At 41.8% G+C, this 16759-nt stretch overlaps 1 protein-coding gene across 11 annotated transcripts in view; it reads right to left on the bottom strand.

The window, feature by feature from the left end:
* Positions 1-16759, bottom strand: part of WNK1 (WNK lysine deficient protein kinase 1) — a 100655-nt gene that overhangs the window by 24597 nt on the left and 59299 nt on the right. For 6 of the 11 annotated variants that reach the window (XM_042050213.1, XM_042050215.1, XM_042050214.1 and 3 more), the window contains exons 9-19: positions 14078-14335; positions 11858-12286; positions 8535-8606; positions 7759-7908; positions 6245-6718; positions 4942-5223; positions 4751-4804; positions 4170-4261; positions 3438-3600; positions 2547-2663; positions 146-319 (exon numbers count right to left, since the gene is read on the bottom strand). In XM_042050213.1, the coding sequence (XP_041906147.1) occupies positions 146-319; positions 2547-2663; positions 3438-3600; positions 4170-4261; positions 4751-4804; positions 4942-5223; positions 6245-6718; positions 7759-7908; positions 8535-8606; positions 11858-12286; positions 14078-14335 (2265 nt within the window). The remainder of the gene's footprint in view (positions 1-145; positions 320-2546; positions 2664-3437; positions 3601-4169; positions 4262-4750; positions 4805-4941; positions 5224-6244; positions 6719-7758; positions 7909-8534; positions 8607-11857; positions 12287-14077; positions 14336-16759) is intronic. The other 5 variants (XM_042050216.1, XM_042050221.1, XM_042050220.1 and 2 more) reach the window with 5 other exon arrangements.

Raw genomic sequence — 16759 nt, 5'->3', positions numbered from 1 at the left:
GAAGCTTTCCCTTTTTGCCTTTTAATTATTGATCTTTGACATCTCTCACGGCAGGAAGTTTCTATTTCTAGCTAGCTCTACTCACAAAACCATACCACCCAAAATGGAAGATGCAAACAGCTGAGGCAGTCTGTCCTTCACATACCTGCGACCCCGGGAAGAAGCCGTCATCTTTTGTCTGCATGCTCTCCAGCCCCTGATCCCCTTCTGGCTCCACGCTTGCATCCTCACTTAGCATTTCATCTGCTTTCTCAATAATCTCTCGTACCTGTTCTACAAATGAGTCTCGCTCTGTTGCTAAAATAAACTCGTTCTGCACCTGTAAAGAGAACAAAGCAACATTAATTTTACACAAACAATTTCAAAACAATATATTGAATAACTACAATTTACTCTTGGTGCTAATATTTGTCTTCCCTTTGCTGTTCTTCCGAACAAGATGAAGGTGGTGACACCTTAGAGAAAAACAATTGTTTCTCAAATTATCTCCAGCACAGAAGCGTGTGCCCTGGTTTAATCTTTGCTGTGGAACAACATTCAATCTCACTTCTTCATCAAAATGTCACCTCAATCTTTGCTTAGCAGAGAGAAATGTAATATTAGCAGCTGTATCTTACTGCAATTCCTCCTGCCTAATGAATGCAATGTGCATTAAGAGACATATTTAAAGAGAACTGTAATATAAAAGAAATTGAAAATTCTGTATCGCAAGATGTCTTCTGTGCTTCTCTTTCCATGCCATATACAACTTCTCCTCCATGCAGGTTGCACATCACTGATTTAAAGTCTGGCTGTGGTACATAAAAGCCAGTATGAATTATGTTCCAAATACAGGGAGAGGATGATTGCTCAGCCTGTCTGCTTCCAATACATTGTATTGCTTTATGAAAATACCTTCTCTTGCTTATGTTGGACAATATTAGTTTAAACAAATATACTCAGCAGTTAGGAAGATATTTTTGATTTGGTCTAACCCATGAGAGGATTCTGTCTCCTGAAATTATGTATGGCAAAACTCGCAAAAACAGTCTATGAAACAGAGCTGTCAGTCACAGATTCTCTGCTGGGAAAGAGAGACAAAGTACCTTAGAAGTAAAGCCTGAGATGCTCCTTTTACATTAAATTCCTGGGATGCTGGATCAAGAAAAGGAAAGCCAGGCGTGATGTGCTTGTATCAGCCTTTGCAATGCAGAATACTTTACTAGTTAAAGAAACCTTCAGTACTGTAAGTTTAGGAACAACAGACACCTATATGGGGTATGCCAAACAGTATCGTGATTAAAAGGAAACAAGGAAGTCTTGCAACCAAAAGTTTGCTCAATATTCAACAAGGAACCAACGAGCACAAGGTTCCAGCCTGAGATGTTTAAATTAGGTTGCACACTTTTAACTATGTGACTGTATTTTGGATGCAAAGTTCACTTATTTTGCTCCTACTCATCTTCAAATAATTGCATTTGTTGTTGCTTGGAGAGTGTTTGTGTGTTAGTTTTGGCTCATTTTTTATAAATCATACTCTCGTATTTCTCCATAGGATCACTTTAGGTATAAAGTGAAGAAAAACATCTGTGTACTCTCCATATTTCCTGGCACATGACTTCATGTTATTGACTTCTGTACTGTACTTAGCCAAGAACCAACTTCTTCCTCTTCCTCTGAAAGCCATTAGGGGCAGAGATAATTTCTCCCATATTACTGGTTTGGTTCCTTTTGACAAGTACAAATCCAGCACACACCAACTCAGATTCCGTCACCTCTCTAAGCAAAAGATAAATACTGTCCAGGTGCCCAAGAAGATGGCAAAAGATACTGTGTTTTGTCATCCCCCCTCACGCCAGTAACACTAAAACCATCTCAGGCTCATTTAGACTGTACCAGACTAAAAATGAGAGTTTAAATTAAAAAATAAAAAGGGGGGTTCTATTCTATGCTACTCAGTACTCTCATTTAAATGTATCTCTACAGGGTAAATTCCTTCCTATGCCTGGCCATCATACATCAAATGGAGAAGTTTTTTCTTTCGATGAAGTCAAAAGCAGCATCAGTCACTGTGTACTTTCAGAAACCAAAAAACAATTCCCCTTTCTGACTTTAAAGGCAGAATCTTCCCATTTTAATTGACAACAATGGTGAAACACTTGAAGATTAAGAAGATCTAGCAATGTCTGCTCTTAGAAAAGCAAAGAGAATTGTTTCAACCTGGCACTTCCAGAAGGTTGCTTGCAGTTTTAAAAATGTCAGATAGGAAAAAAAAAAAAAAAAAAAAAAAAAAAAAGAAAAACAACACACAACAACAAAAAACCGGAAGCAGTTTTACCTGATAAGAACCCCAATTCTAAGTTAAAAACTGATACAAATTTCCATGTGACCTGTGCATGCAACATTAATTAATTATCAGACTGCTAAACCATTCTGTGCCAAATTTCTAGTTGTGGTTGTATACCAATAAGGTGAACACACACCATGCTAGCTACATGGCAGAGCAATTCTGAAACATAAACAAAAAAATACAACTGTCTGGCTTCTTCATCTCTAAAATATCTTACCATGATTGAAGCTATTTCCTCAGGGTTATCACCATCCAAATCAAATTTGAAAGTAACCATTTTCCGATTGTGTGTCTCTAGCTGGCATTCCACTACCCGATCACCTTTGTTTGAAACCTAAAGCAAAGAAAATAATACTTCAAACCAAAAGCACAAGAATCTAAGACTTTTGCTTTAAAGTTCACTGAGACAAACCAACAGTACTGGTGTAATACAAACATGTTCTATCTTTCCAGTCTAATAAATGATGCCACGTAGAGCATGAATTTTGTCTGAGTGATGCCTTAGGTTTTAACTTTTATGTTTCTCAAATCTGGTACTGCCTGGTGTGTAACTCTGAAGTTTCGTGCAGCCTGTCAGCTGCTGCTCTCTCATGCTGGTTAGACATAACAAACCTCTCCAGGTTTGCTCTTCAAGGGGACCTTAGTTGTCCCAGACCCCAAAACGTGTAAAATAAAAGCCTCTGAAGAGGAGGGGCAAACTTGGGGTAATTACATCATTAACTGAAGCTATAATTGGAGAATTAACCCTGATATGCAAATGGACCAAACTTATAAAAGTGTGAAGAACCAGTGAGCCAGCATCCATCTTGGGTGGAGCCCCTTGTAGGCTTTACACTCCCAGGGTGTACCTTTGAAGGCCCTTCAAATAAATACCTACTTCTGTTCTCTTAATCTTGTCTAGACTCTGTTTTTAGGTAGCCACTTCAAGGCATCATGAGGATACACCAAATATTCTGGAATATTCTGTGGAACCACTGGTAGCTAAGCAAGCCAATTTTACCTTATCTAATGCTCCAAAAAGCTCTTAACACACGATATTTGGGCTGCTTGTAGAGGCTCAAAAATGCATCGTGACTACTGAAGTGTCCCTAAAATAAAACATACTCACATTGAGAATTCTCAGTTTCGGCCTAGAAGTCTTCTCATGGCGAGAGCGGCTGCGGACAGACCTGCGCATGTGACGTTTCGTCGTCCTCCCTTCGTGCCTTCCACTGGAAGCCGGGACATTCTCGTTGCCATCACTCAATCCTGAAGCAACATCAGAATGTGCACTAAAAACAAAAGGCAACTTCCTGTTAGTATCCATGCATTCCAGAACTGCAACGATGCTCTTTAACCTATCACGTGATACTCTGTTCTGGGAAGTGGTAGATGTGTGTTAATCACTGAGTAGAGGAAAACAGTCCTGTTGCCACTTTGGGTTGCTTAAATAGAAATTCTAACAGTAATTATTTTGCTACACCCTCTTGCAAGCTGAGTTGTATAAACCTATCTTATGTTTTCAAGCTATTTGGAGTTTGAATACTATTTAAGTATTCAAAAGGACAAAAAAAAGCATCGCTTATGATCCATTTGAATGACAAAGGAAAAAGGACTAGAAGTTAATCACTATATACAATCTTATTTATTCCCTCCATACTTTACCATAAATCACAACCTGCTCCACCCTTCATGACCCTATTTTTCCTCTAGGAACTCTAGTTACTCACATGCTCAAGAACATTCTCAGTGAAAAAAAAATATACCCCTGGTGAAAAAATGTATCTAAAAGATTATCCATGGAAGTATAATCTAACGGACGACATTAAAATTCAGTTTGGTGAAAAGAAGCAATGCTCACCTATCCATAGAAGAAGCCAAAGGGGTAGACTGAGCAGGCTGTGTTGCTGGAAGAGTCTCTGAAGAAGCAGTCTGTGAGACTCCCTGAGTACCCTATGGATAGAAACCTACAATCAAGAACTCCCCCAAAGATTACAGCTCCTCTTCAAGCAACCCAGTAGTCTTCAGTGTTTTCTCCCAAACCAGTTGTAAAGTTGAAAGCTCTGCCTTTTTAGAAGTTTAAACAGCTGGCATCTAGACAGCTTTAGTCTACAAAATATTCTAGAGCAAACTGCAGTGAAGCAAAATATCATCTGAGGAGGGGTGAGGAGAGGAAACCAGCCATCCTTTCTACTGCCACATGTCACTACAGTTTGCCATGCAGTTACAGTCTTACTAACAGAATGTGCAAAAGGCAAGCCAATGCAGAACACAGAGACAATTCAAATTGTCCCTGCAAGAACCACGCTGCAGGGAATAGGCGTAATGACAGATTCTCAACGGCTACCAACTGCAGCTTGTCTTTGATATGGCAAAAATGTTCTACAGTACAAGCAAGAAGTGAAGTGTTTACTGCTTTTTGCCTGCAGGATGCACACTCACTTCCCAACAGAACAACCAGTGGCAACAAGGTCCCCACATTGGCATGACATTCTGCTGTAAGAAAAAGGTAATTTGAAATATTAACTTCCAACTGAAGACAAGCACAGAAGGGATTAGATCCCCACAGAGACACACTGTTGCATGAGTCAAACATCCAAAATCTATTGTCACATCATATTCCACATATTTACCTCCACGACTGCCTGCTGCGAGGAGGCAGATGAGGCCTGTTGTGCTAAACTCACAGGAGGCTGGGGCACCTGAACCTGTCCTCCCAGGCTGCCCATGGAAACTAAAACGTTCTGTTCCCCATACGGCTGCACAACAGGAGCAAGGTAGGCTGACTGGGCCATTGCATCTGTGGGCATGGGAGGGGACAGCACAGCAGAAGGAATGCTGGCAGAGGCCACAGCAGAGGAAGGTGCAACGCTCGAGTCCCCTGGGTATTGCGGTGTCAGCCGAGATGGGAAGCCCTGTAACAGAAATGAGGGAATCAAGTCAGTGAATGTCAGAGCTAATTAGGAAACAAGACAGTAATAAAAAAACCTATCAGTTCCAGGGGCATATCCCAAACTTCGGCAGTTGCTCAAGCACTCCCAAAATCTTCCCAAAGATGTGGAGCAAACTGCTCATACAGCCAGCATGCAAGTCACCATGCTTGAACAAACAAATTCCCACTCATAGTCCCAAGTCTTAGGCAAAACAATCTTCATCTCCCAACTCTCACAGCTGCCTATATAGCCTAAGATTTTAAAGCCTGAGATTAGAAATGAGCTTGAAGCATTTTCAGGCTGAACAACTACGACTCAGATGTTACACAACTGCTGCTGGTTCTTGAGATTAAATAGCAAGAACACTCTTGTGTTCTTCCTGTTCTGTTGTAATGAGCTGACCCAGAAACAAGGAACACTTCTATCATTATTCAGGTAGCCACTTTTACAGTGAGTGATCACACAAAGTCACTGAAGCAGTCTGTGCCCACCAGTCTAGCAGATCACAACCAGCATCAGGTACTTACGTCACATCCAAGATCCATGCTGCCTGACTGACCTCTACAAATTCCCTGTCCCACCCCTTCCCAGACCTGGGATGAAACACTGACATTGTTGAATATGCTGCCATTGATTTTCTTTCCAACACACATCTCCCATTTTTAAAGTTACAATTTCTTATTTTCTTTTTCCTCAAGCTGACAGATCTCTTGAGTATACAGCTGTCCTCTCACACGGTGGTTGAACAAAGCCCTGCACTATGATTCTGTCATTTTAGACAAATTCCAGTGCCAAATATGAAAAATTCAAAACACATGGTTGTCCAAGGACTTTTTTCTTCTCTTCTCCTTAAAACAGTTCTTTACCGTGCAACAGAATTTCTCTTAGTGGCTTAATGGCTCTCATATGAGAAGTGAGCTGGCCAGGGCCCAGGGCTCAGATCTGGTACCTTAGAGGAACGGGCAAAAACGTGGAGAAGAGGTCTGCTGGCTTGCAACAATACCTGGTAAAGAGCATCTCCAGCAGGAAGTGAAGCTTCAGCAGCTTGTCCAATGCTGACTGGCAATCCCACGGACTGGACAGCCGGCTGCAGGAGCTGCGGGAGAACCTGGCTGGGCAGCTGAGCCACCGGCTGCATCAGTGTGGGGAGCTGGCCAGGGACAGCCGTTGGTCCTACGGGAACAGCAGCTGCCGCGGCAGACGTGGCCAGCGTCAGCAGTGGCTGATTCATGCCAGCTGCCATCGAAAGGGGCAGCGACTGGAAACCTGGCTGAGCCACCGTCACATGAGGAGCTGCTACAGGCAACTGAGACACTGGGAACTGGGGAACCACGGAAGTTGGCAAGGCCTGTCCCATGGGTAGAAAATGAGAGCCAATGGGGACTGATGGGGCAACTGAAGGCTGAGGGAGAGAAGATGCTGCAACAGGTAATTGAGGCTCGCCTTGGATGATCGACACTGGTTGGGAAACAGGAAGCTGGGGAGGTAAAGAAAATAGAGATAGATTTTTTTTTTTAAAGCAGGGTTGCGGAAAGCAGAGATTTACACATTAGTCAAAGAAAGCATTATTCAAGTTACAGCACTCTGTTAAAGTGGCTGGGGAGCACAGTTGGCAGAGTGGCTGGGAAGCTAGCTGGAGTTCCAAACAGTCCTCACTTTGCAACACTTCCCTTGAAGAACTCAACAGGCTCTTGAAACAGACACCCACAGAGGGTGAAAGAGCAACATTCGAATACCCTGAAGCACTGATTTGTGCATAAACAGAATCAAATTCCCCTCAACTCTGTCCCCAGACCCAAGCCTGCCTTCTTACAGCAAAGAAGTGCAAATCTTACAACAAATCTGTCAGCTTTGAGTATGGGGACTAAAGAAAAGGAGTATCAAAATCCACTGTGCCAGCATTCAGAGAATGGCAGGGAATATGTCAATTAAAGCCAGCAAACGATGCAACTGGAAAGGCAGTTTAGATGAACAAGCAACAAAACAATAATTTTAAAAACAAAATTGTGGGTCACACATTCAACAGAGATATGAGCCAAAATGAAGCAATATTCAATAACAGAAGCTTCCTGACCACGAAGTAAAGAAGAGCGAGTAAGAAGGATGACAGAATGAAGAAAGGAGTCCTATAGTTCACTGCCTAAATAAGTGAGTATGTTTTACACATGTAATGGTGCAGAAGATAGAGAGTGTATGGGAAACAGAGAAATGAGAAGTTCCTGAGAATCCGTTCACAATACACCATTCATCAATATGCCTCCTGATATTTTTGACACTTTAAAGATCTTTGTGCATGGAAGCGCTCTCCTTCCCTCAAATTACTCACGACTGCCACGTGTGAAAGGGTTTCAACGCATTTTCCAACAAAATTGGCAGTTGTAGTACACTAAGAATACTCTTGTTTGGATGAATGTTTTGGAACCATTAGAAAAGATGACAGAAGTGAAAGCAGCAGCATATTGAATTTACCAGCTGTAAAGAAGAAAAACAAAAACTTCTAGAAAGAATTTTGTTTACCTGTGTCCCAGCTGCTGCCTGAGGCATTGGCATGATCTGTGAAGTTTGAGTTTGAGAGACAGTTTGTGCAGGAGTGGTGCTGGCAGAAACTGAGGGCTGCTGCAGCTGGTATTGTCCAGGCTGTTGGGAAGAGGCTGGCTGCTGTGCACTCTGTAGCAGGAAAAAGAGGCAGAAGCTGTATTTCCCCCCCCAACAGAGATTTTTTTAAAGCATATCCTACTTAAATTCTGCTTTTTACTCTCTCCTAAATGGTATCAGTGGTTCTTCAGAATATGCCAAGTCAGTCAAGCTTTAGGAATTACTTATTAGCATTACTAATACAATTCCATTATTGGCACCAAATCTTGCAACAGAATTCTTTCACCTATGAAACCAAGAATGAAGATTCTAAAAAGGAAGACAAGGCAGTTAAGAGAAGAGAATGCTGCAGATCACATTTCCAGTCAGAAGAAATCATGAGAATGAAGTCTGACTGTCTAGACAGTCTAATTTACAAATCCTGACATGTCTCCCCTTGAACAGGAACACCACTACAAGCTCAGGTGGAAGCTGGGGAAGACAGGCATGGGAAAACAAGTATTAACATGATTTTTAAAATATATTTCAGAAAGTCAGTGTGTATGTATAGCAAGCTAGACTGGGTGAGAACCAGAGGATTCCTTTGCTGCAAAACTGTGGGTCAAATGGTGACAGAGGTAGTCAGTTGCTCTTCAAAGAGTCATCAACATTCTATGCTGGGAGTACTTCAGTCCTGAGCTGAGGAACTATGATCTTACCTGCTGAGTGTGCTGAGTAGGCTGGGATGGCACCGATGCATTGCTTGAGGCTGGCTGGCCTTGCACCTGTGTCTGAGGGAAAAAAAAAAAAGAGAATCAGCTGAGAAAAACCCAATGGTTTCTGCTGCAGGCAGTTAAAATCATTTCTGCCTGGAATGGTCTGGTTGGAATAGGTTTCTAGCTTGTCCTTTTGGACAAGCAGTCCTTCTGGCCAAATTCCATTACAACAACCAGAACAAAGCAGAGCGATCTGGAGGAGATCTGAACTTCATTTTAAGTCTTCCAAAATAACCAATACAGAAAGCCTCTGCAACCCACATGCCCCTCAACATGAGACAAATCAGCCTACCAGCTTCTTCTTCCACTGATGATGCTTTAAGAGCAGGATGCCTTGGTATGGCAACTGGAAATAGATGCATTAAGTTTTACCTTTACACATGTTCTAGACACAGCCAGGTGGGGCAATAAAAGGAGGCTACATGGACATAAAACTATCCATAAGAAAAACAGGCACAAAGATACACAGAATTCTACTTCAAATACAAAGTACCCAGTACACGTAGATGTCATGAGTTTCCTTTGAGAGGCATGTCAAAACACAGGCTGATAATCATTTCCAGAGTCGCTGCCATTCAAAGGCTACCCAGAATCGGATATGGAAAAATATGGGGGTTCACATTCTAGCTAAGACAGAATTTTTGAGTAAGCAATGAAAAAAATGGATGAGTGGCATACAAATGAATGTGGAAGATGCAGAGGAAAATGGAATGGACTTCCAGTATTATTTTTGTGGCTGACATTTTTTTATCAGATCCCAGGATCCGTATTACTGTTTTTGTGACAACTGCATTTCTTTATCAGCTCCTGGGAGAGAACTAGACAAAGACCTCCAGACGAGTTCCCTGAGCATGCACCACTTGGGTGAACTGCCTTTGTAAGAAGCATATCTGGTGCATATGTATCGTATCAGAAATACCTAAGTCCTTAATGCTGTGATCATTCAGCTTGCAGAAGTTCATTAGGAACAAGTCTGTTAAAATTACATACTTTTCTAATTACGGAAACTTTGGGGAAAGCAGACTGCCAATGAAGAGAACCATTTTTTTCTTTGCTGTTTTAGAAGCTTGAGGCCCTTGCTGGCTAGGATCTAAACATGTGCTACATCCCACTGCTGTAACATCTGTTCACATTGACTCAGTTTGGGTTTCAAATTCTAATCTTCTAATGAATTACATAAAAGATCCCAGAACTTACATTCTGCCAAAAACATGACCTCTTTTTTTTGTTTTCCAGATGTATTCTATATCCATCAGAATTCCCCTCCTGAGTTTAACAAAGGTTTATGGAGAAAAAAATCTCCACGTAGTTTTCGAAGTTCTGGAGTAGGAGATTCATTCTACAAATTCTACAGTACAGCAATTGCTATCTATTAGACTGGTGATTAAAGCTGTTCCAGCTCTACTAAAACACCTTTATTATCCCTTACAGAAAGCCTTAAATACTTAGTTCTTGATCTTAACACAGAAAGCAAAACGATTCTCCTTCACACAAATCCCAAAGTTGCTAATACTCCAGTAACTAAAATGTCAAAGCCCCTAATTCCAAGGACAAAAGAGGTAAGAGAGAAGCCTACTTAAAGTAAATCCTCTCTTTTCACAGGAAGTTATGAGACTTCAGACTACGAGTGCAGACGCAATGTATATAGACACACACCTCACAGTCACAGCGTACAGAAAGGTGACCATTGCAAACGCAAATACCACATGTGCTGATAAAACACACATCTCCAAACTAAGCTTCAGGCCTCACGTTTTGCTATTTAAAAGGACACCACATAAGGCTTATAAGGTGGCAATACCAATTAGCAACAGCTGTTCGTGCCATTAATTAACTACTCATCCTGTTTAGCTTCTTCAAATACTTCTTCAACAAATACATTTCCAAATCCATGTACATGCACATAACACATGCTCCTTCCATTCCTCTCTTCCCACTTTCTTTCCCCAAGTCTAGAAAAAGCTCTTGCATTTTGGACAGTCACCAAAATAACCTTGTTGTCTAATGGAACATTATTTGTATGAAAGTTCAACTTCAAATAACACATTAAAATGGCTAAAGAGCAGCAACAGAAACACAAAGCAAGTTTTACTATCACCTGCTGATTCTAAGTGTGGAGAAGATACATTTCATTAAAACCACTGTTTAAAAGCCAATTTGGTACTCCAGCTACCTCTCAACAAAAGAACAGCTAGTCCCAGGAGGAACACTGACCATTCTTTACTTTTAACACAAAAGCCCTACCAATATTTCAGCCAAATCTGAACACAGACCAAACGGTTGCTAATGCCTCATTATCTCATAGCAACCTGGTTAAGTTAAAGAGATCCTAGTATAGACTTGGTGGAAAGACACCCCCATGACTGCTAATTCTTAGAACCACATGGAGCAGGTCTAAAAGCAAGGTTTCCCTTTTAGTGCCAGGTATGACTTATAAAAAGCAGTGAAATTCTGGAAGGGTTTGCTCCTGTAACCTGAGGATAGGATGCAGGTGGTCCTGATGAAAGCGAGGTGGACAAGGCCTGCTGAGTTGAGGCTCCCTGCGGGAAGCAGATGAAGAGCTGCGACTCTTGCAACACCTTCTGAGGCAGCTGAACAATGGGCAATGAGAAGTCTGAACCAAAAGCAGAAGATGACCCCCCTGTAGGGGGAGGAGACTGGAAATCACCAGTGTCAGAGGAAGTCAGCTGTGAGGAATCACTGGAGTATTCTGGGCTTCCTTCTGGCCAGCTGCGCCTGGCAGAGCCCCCTCTGGGACCCGCTAACCCAGCACCAAGATAGTTACACCGCTCCTCTGTCACAGGCTGAAGCCGACCATGCGACCCTATGCCTTGGGTGGACTCCTCTTGGCTGGTCTCCATAGAGCCCCGGCGACTTCTGTAGACCCGCGGGGGTAAAGCTGCCCCTTCTGCTGCAGCAGAGCTCTGTGTGTGCATATGGAACTCAAAGACACAGCTCGCTCTGCCATCGCCACTGTGAGAGAGCACAGCCGGGGCAGAGTGCGGAACAAATACCTGGTGGATCGTCATCTGAGCTGGGTCTGCACTCAGAGGAGCTGAAACACTGGATAATGGAGAAAGGGGACCCATCCCAGAATCCAGCCTCATGTTCTGAACGTGTCTTGCCAGGTATGTCTGCCCCGATTGAAAGTCGAACACAGAGCTTTGTGGAGGACCACCTTGCCCATGGTTTGACTCAGAGACCTGCTTCAAATGCTGTTCAGTCGCGTGAGCGTTATAAGCTACTCGATCATACTGCTCCGATACCTGTGATGGATAGTGCATGCCCACCAAATACACAGCTTCTGGATGCATTCTGTAGCGAGCATCCTCTGGAGGTGTTGGTCCAGATCTATAGTCACTGTGGACAGGAGCTTGCTCAAACACGGGATTAACTTGCACATGCAGAGGCTCTCCAGCGACTCTCTGAGCTGCTGTGCCTAGCATAACAAATGCCTCTGGAGTCCAATTGGTGGGACTACCACCAGGTGGAACTAAACTCTGGCCAGTCTTCAGCAATGGCTGGAAGTGGCAAGTTTGAGCTTCCAAAAATGAAGTGCTCTTGCGCCGCTGAGCAATTGCCACCTTCGGCGGGCAGACAGGTGGTGGTGAGAAAGACACCGGCCGTTCATGAACGGTTGGGAAAAATATCTGTGAATCTGGGAACGGTGGTGTTCCCCCACGAGGATGCTGAGGCTGTATTGACATGAACAAGACAGGTAATTCATACATTAAAAGTGAAAGCACATCAACATGCACAGTTCACTAGGCAGTTCTGTGAAGTAACTTTATAGAATTCATACTCAGTTCATGGTCAAAAACATACAGTACTTAGGAAATTTAGGTGAGTTGTAAATATCCATTAAATACATCCATGGCAGGCATAGCTACAAATGGGAACATTTGCTGGTGTTAGAGCTGCTTTTCCAGTTCAATTCCAATAGTTCACAAGAAGAAACCAATTCTGCTCCTGACAATGGAACGAGACTTATTGTCATGGCCTATCCATTGTGATCAGTGCTTGAAATGCAATCAAACCCCTGTGGTCACTGCCATATGTGGAATATGAAATTCAGAACTTGAGAGCAGCAACAATGCAGAGCCTCTAATTCACACTTAGAAGATTACATTAGATCTTAGTGTTTTCCAGTACAAAAACCACAGTGCTAGTGTCCTGTATGCTAGCCAAAAAGCTAAAAAGAAACCTTTTGTAAGACAAAATGGACCCATTCCAGCACAGAGGTAAAAAAACCCTTATGATAAAACTGAAGAACCTTTGGGTTCTGCCCAAATTGATCATCTCTCTTGATCCATTTAATCACTTGTGGTCATACCTTTCCACATAGAAAATTAGCACTCATTGAAACTCTTGCCTGGACAATAAAACATTCACAGGTTTAGTAACAGCAGAGTCCTCAGGCAATTCCACTCCATCTGACGTACTAGTTCAGATGAGGCTAACCTTATTTAAGAGCTGTAGGGAATATTTCACTGAAGAGAGTTCTATGTAAGAATATCAAACAATTTAGTAATTTTGACTCTGTTCATCTCTGCCTGCAGTATGCCCAGAGACAATATATTCTCTTCCCTAATGGAAAAAAAATTGTAGGAGTCAATAGTAGTCAGTAGTAAATATACCATAGTAGCCAGCAGTAAATATACCATCCAAGGCAAATGGCATTTCTGACTTTTTGAAGTCGCTGTTTCCACATTGTTTACTTTCTCCCCAGCCTCTTTTGCCCAGAAAAGCAGCAGCAAATTTCCATATTGACCGATGCTAATGAGAAGGCCCTACAGGTGAAGTACCTGTCCTATGTTCTAAACCTGGTTCTACTTACTTCATTTACACAAAAATGCTTCTCAAAACTTATTTTGTGTAAACTGAAGCTCAAAATTGAAAAGCAACTACCTCCTCTATTGCACATTATCTTTGCATCTGACTTTCTAAGAAAACATGAAACTATGGCTTCTTCCCATTAAGAAGCAGTTGAAGTGGCATTTCTGATAAGAATTTACAGAAAAAGCCTCAGAAGTATTCATACTCTAAATGTCTAATATCACTATCACAGCTAGCCAAAGCTTTAAGAATAACCAGCCATAGCAATCAGGCTTTAAAAGCTGGTTGTTTTGTGCAGGGCTTAATTAACATTCAGTGTTTACTTAGCAGTTGAAAAAGAAAAGTCTTCTGACTTTGGGTAATAAGAACTAGTCTTTCCTTTAACTTCTGCGGTACAACTGGGTAATTTACATTTATACTATCCTAAAAGACAAGAAAAAAGCAGTCAGCCACTGTTTGATAATGTTTCATAGAATAATGAATAAATATGATAATGCTTCATAGAAATAAATAAAAATAACAAAATCAACATTACAGAGACAGTGTAAGGAACTGACTCTTCAATTTCTCATTTAAAAAATGCCCAGAGCCCAGGATGTATTTAATGATAACTTATCTTACTGTGCCAGGAGGCAAATGGCAACACATACAGGACTGACAGAGAGGGAGGGCAGGCTGGAGCGTCGATGCTTGCGTGGAGAGGCAGAGTGCATGGGCAGGACACTTTCCAGGGCTTTAGAAAGCTTTTCTGCAAAGGTTTCTTCAGGGACAGTCCGAAGGTAGAAAGGAGAAAGAGGTGCAGACAGCGCTGGTGGTGGGGTGCAAGGAGCACTGAGAGGGATGCAGGACATACAGGGAAGAGCAGGAAGGTGGGGGACACAAACTGACATGCTACGACCACGTTGAAGCTAAAGGAGGAAAACAAAAGTTAAGAATTGAACACTTCAAAAAAAAAAAAAAAAAAAAAAAAACAACAGCAAAAACTATAATGAGGTAGAAATGAAGACACACAATGAGAGACCCAATATTGACTCATGTGTGGTACCACAAGATATGAGAATGCTGAATGAATGCCAACACACACTGGGAACAGGCTGTGTGCACCTCTGAGGACCCAAGTTCGCCTTGGGTTACTGAGCAGTGTGGAAAGCTCCCTAGTACCCTTATGAGAAACGTGGAAGGCAGATCCGACAGAGAATGTTTTCTCTGGGGCCACAGACACAGCCCATACTGTGTGTACTCAAAGCATCTGGTAGTCTGACAGATAAAAACTTGGATACTAATGAGCTTTCAATCATTCATTAGTTTTTAGAGTGAATGTGTGTTTACAGGTATCGCCTCACCCAGCTCCTCTACCGGGGCAGTCCCTCTGCCTGAATTACATCAGCTAAATGTATGCAGCTGGCTCTTTATTAACTAAAACATTACCATAAAAATTTAAACCTTACACCCTCTGCAACATGAATTGTGGAAAAAGGTCAGTTTAGTGCGTGGAAAATTCTGTAAAATTAGACAAGCATCTTCCAGATGCTGGGCCAATAAAAGCATCTGGATTTTGTAATCTTGCCACAATCCAGAAGGCCACAGGTCAAAAACCAATCAAATCAGAAGAAACAGAATAAAGTTTTGAGGTGGGAGTTGTTATTGCCTTTTTTTTTTTTGGTGTTGTATTGTGTTTTCCTGCGGGTTTTTTTCGTTTTTAAGTACAGTAACATGGTATTTTTAAAGAGGCAGTATATGCTTCTTAGGGATGTAATCCACAATATCCTAAACTAACTAAAATCAAATACAGACCTCCAGAGAGAAAACATCAAGATAACAGCGGAGATCTGACTTTCAAGATTTCTATTGTGAGAAATCTTGCTAGACTTATTAAAAATTTGGGAGAGAGGTAGAAAAGAACTCAAATGGTTAACTAAATATATCTTCATCTATTCCAAGGCGAGAGGAGTTATACATCATTCCTGACTCTAATTTATCTAAATAGTTCAGAGCATCTCCACTGATGGAGACTACAGTACTTATCTGTCTTTGTTGGGTATTAAAAAAAACCCTCCCAAACAATAATTCCATGCTGCAATTTAGGTTTACCATTCCTTATTCTATCTAACAACAATGTTGTGATCTGATTTAGCCTGCTCCTATTTCATAGCAGCCTTTTACAGCTTTCTCTCTCCTCAAGCTTATCTTTTATAGACTCAATTATTTCAGTCTTCCCACATAAACCACATTTTTTGCCTTTCTCATGGGGTTTTTTTAACACTCTCCTCTAGATTTTCTCCCAAGCCACCCCCCAATTCACTCAACCAAGGTGTCCAGGATAGACTTACCAATAGCAGAACTACCACTTCATATAATGGGATGTTTGCCTTTTTCATGACAGCATGATGTTTTTGACCATGTCCAGCTTGTGGTCCAATGTGATCCCAGACTATATTTTAAATTATTTTGCAAAATGGCTGCCTAGCCAGTGGTTACTCATTATGTACTTAGTTTAAGCATGAACCTTGTTCTTGTCCTGATCAAACTGCATTCTGTGATCCTTTTTAAGGCCATTTCTTCAGTTGTCAATACAATTTTGACCTGTCAGCCCCTTCCCAACAAAGGGTTAGTAGTTCCTGTAGTTCTGTCAGCCTCCTGGTACCACTGTTGTCATCATACAGCATGAGTACATTTTTGCAGCGAACTAAGCAGCTTAGCTGTTCCTCTATCATATGCTTGTTCTCCCTCCTCCTCTCAAAAGATCATGGTCTCTCAACCCGGAAGCCAGCCATCCCAAGAGAGTGACGTGGCTTCTGGTCCACTATGTGCCCACACACCAAAATATGGCTTATCCAGAAGAGCAGCTTATTTAGACAGATTAAGAACTCATTATCAAGGACTAACAGTACCACACACCTCAGGTTAAGTGTCTTTGAAAAAGATGGAGATGCTTTGATCGTGAGTGATACCAGCCTGTTTGCCAAAATCCTAGTTACACCAGTGATTCTGTAATGAGGCCTACAACCACAGGTACCAGAAGAAGTGAGGACCCTCAATCTTAAGGGTCACATCTTCTCCTTTATGGTATTACTACATTATACCATAATGTCTGCCTCAATCTTGGATTTTTATTTGTGTAAAGAACAAGCGACAAGGGAACCACTGAAGACAATATAAAAGTAGCAGAAGTTCTACTCCAGAGTTAGAATAGATTTCTGCATACTCTCTTACTCAGATCTAAAAACATACCAAGGAGAAAACATACCAAAATAAAAGGGCAACACAAATGAACGTAGTAGGAAAAGTATTTGTGCCCAGTGCAGACGTTCCAGGGAAAAGGAATACGCATG

Source organism: Corvus kubaryi, unplaced genomic scaffold (assembly GCF_017639235.1).
Source record: "Corvus kubaryi isolate FWS band 111438036 unplaced genomic scaffold, C.kubaryi_AGA036_p1.0 72, whole genome shotgun sequence".
Lineage (NCBI taxonomy): Eukaryota > Metazoa > Chordata > Aves > Passeriformes > Corvidae > Corvus > Corvus kubaryi.
This window is presented reverse-complemented; position numbering and strand designations above follow the sequence as displayed.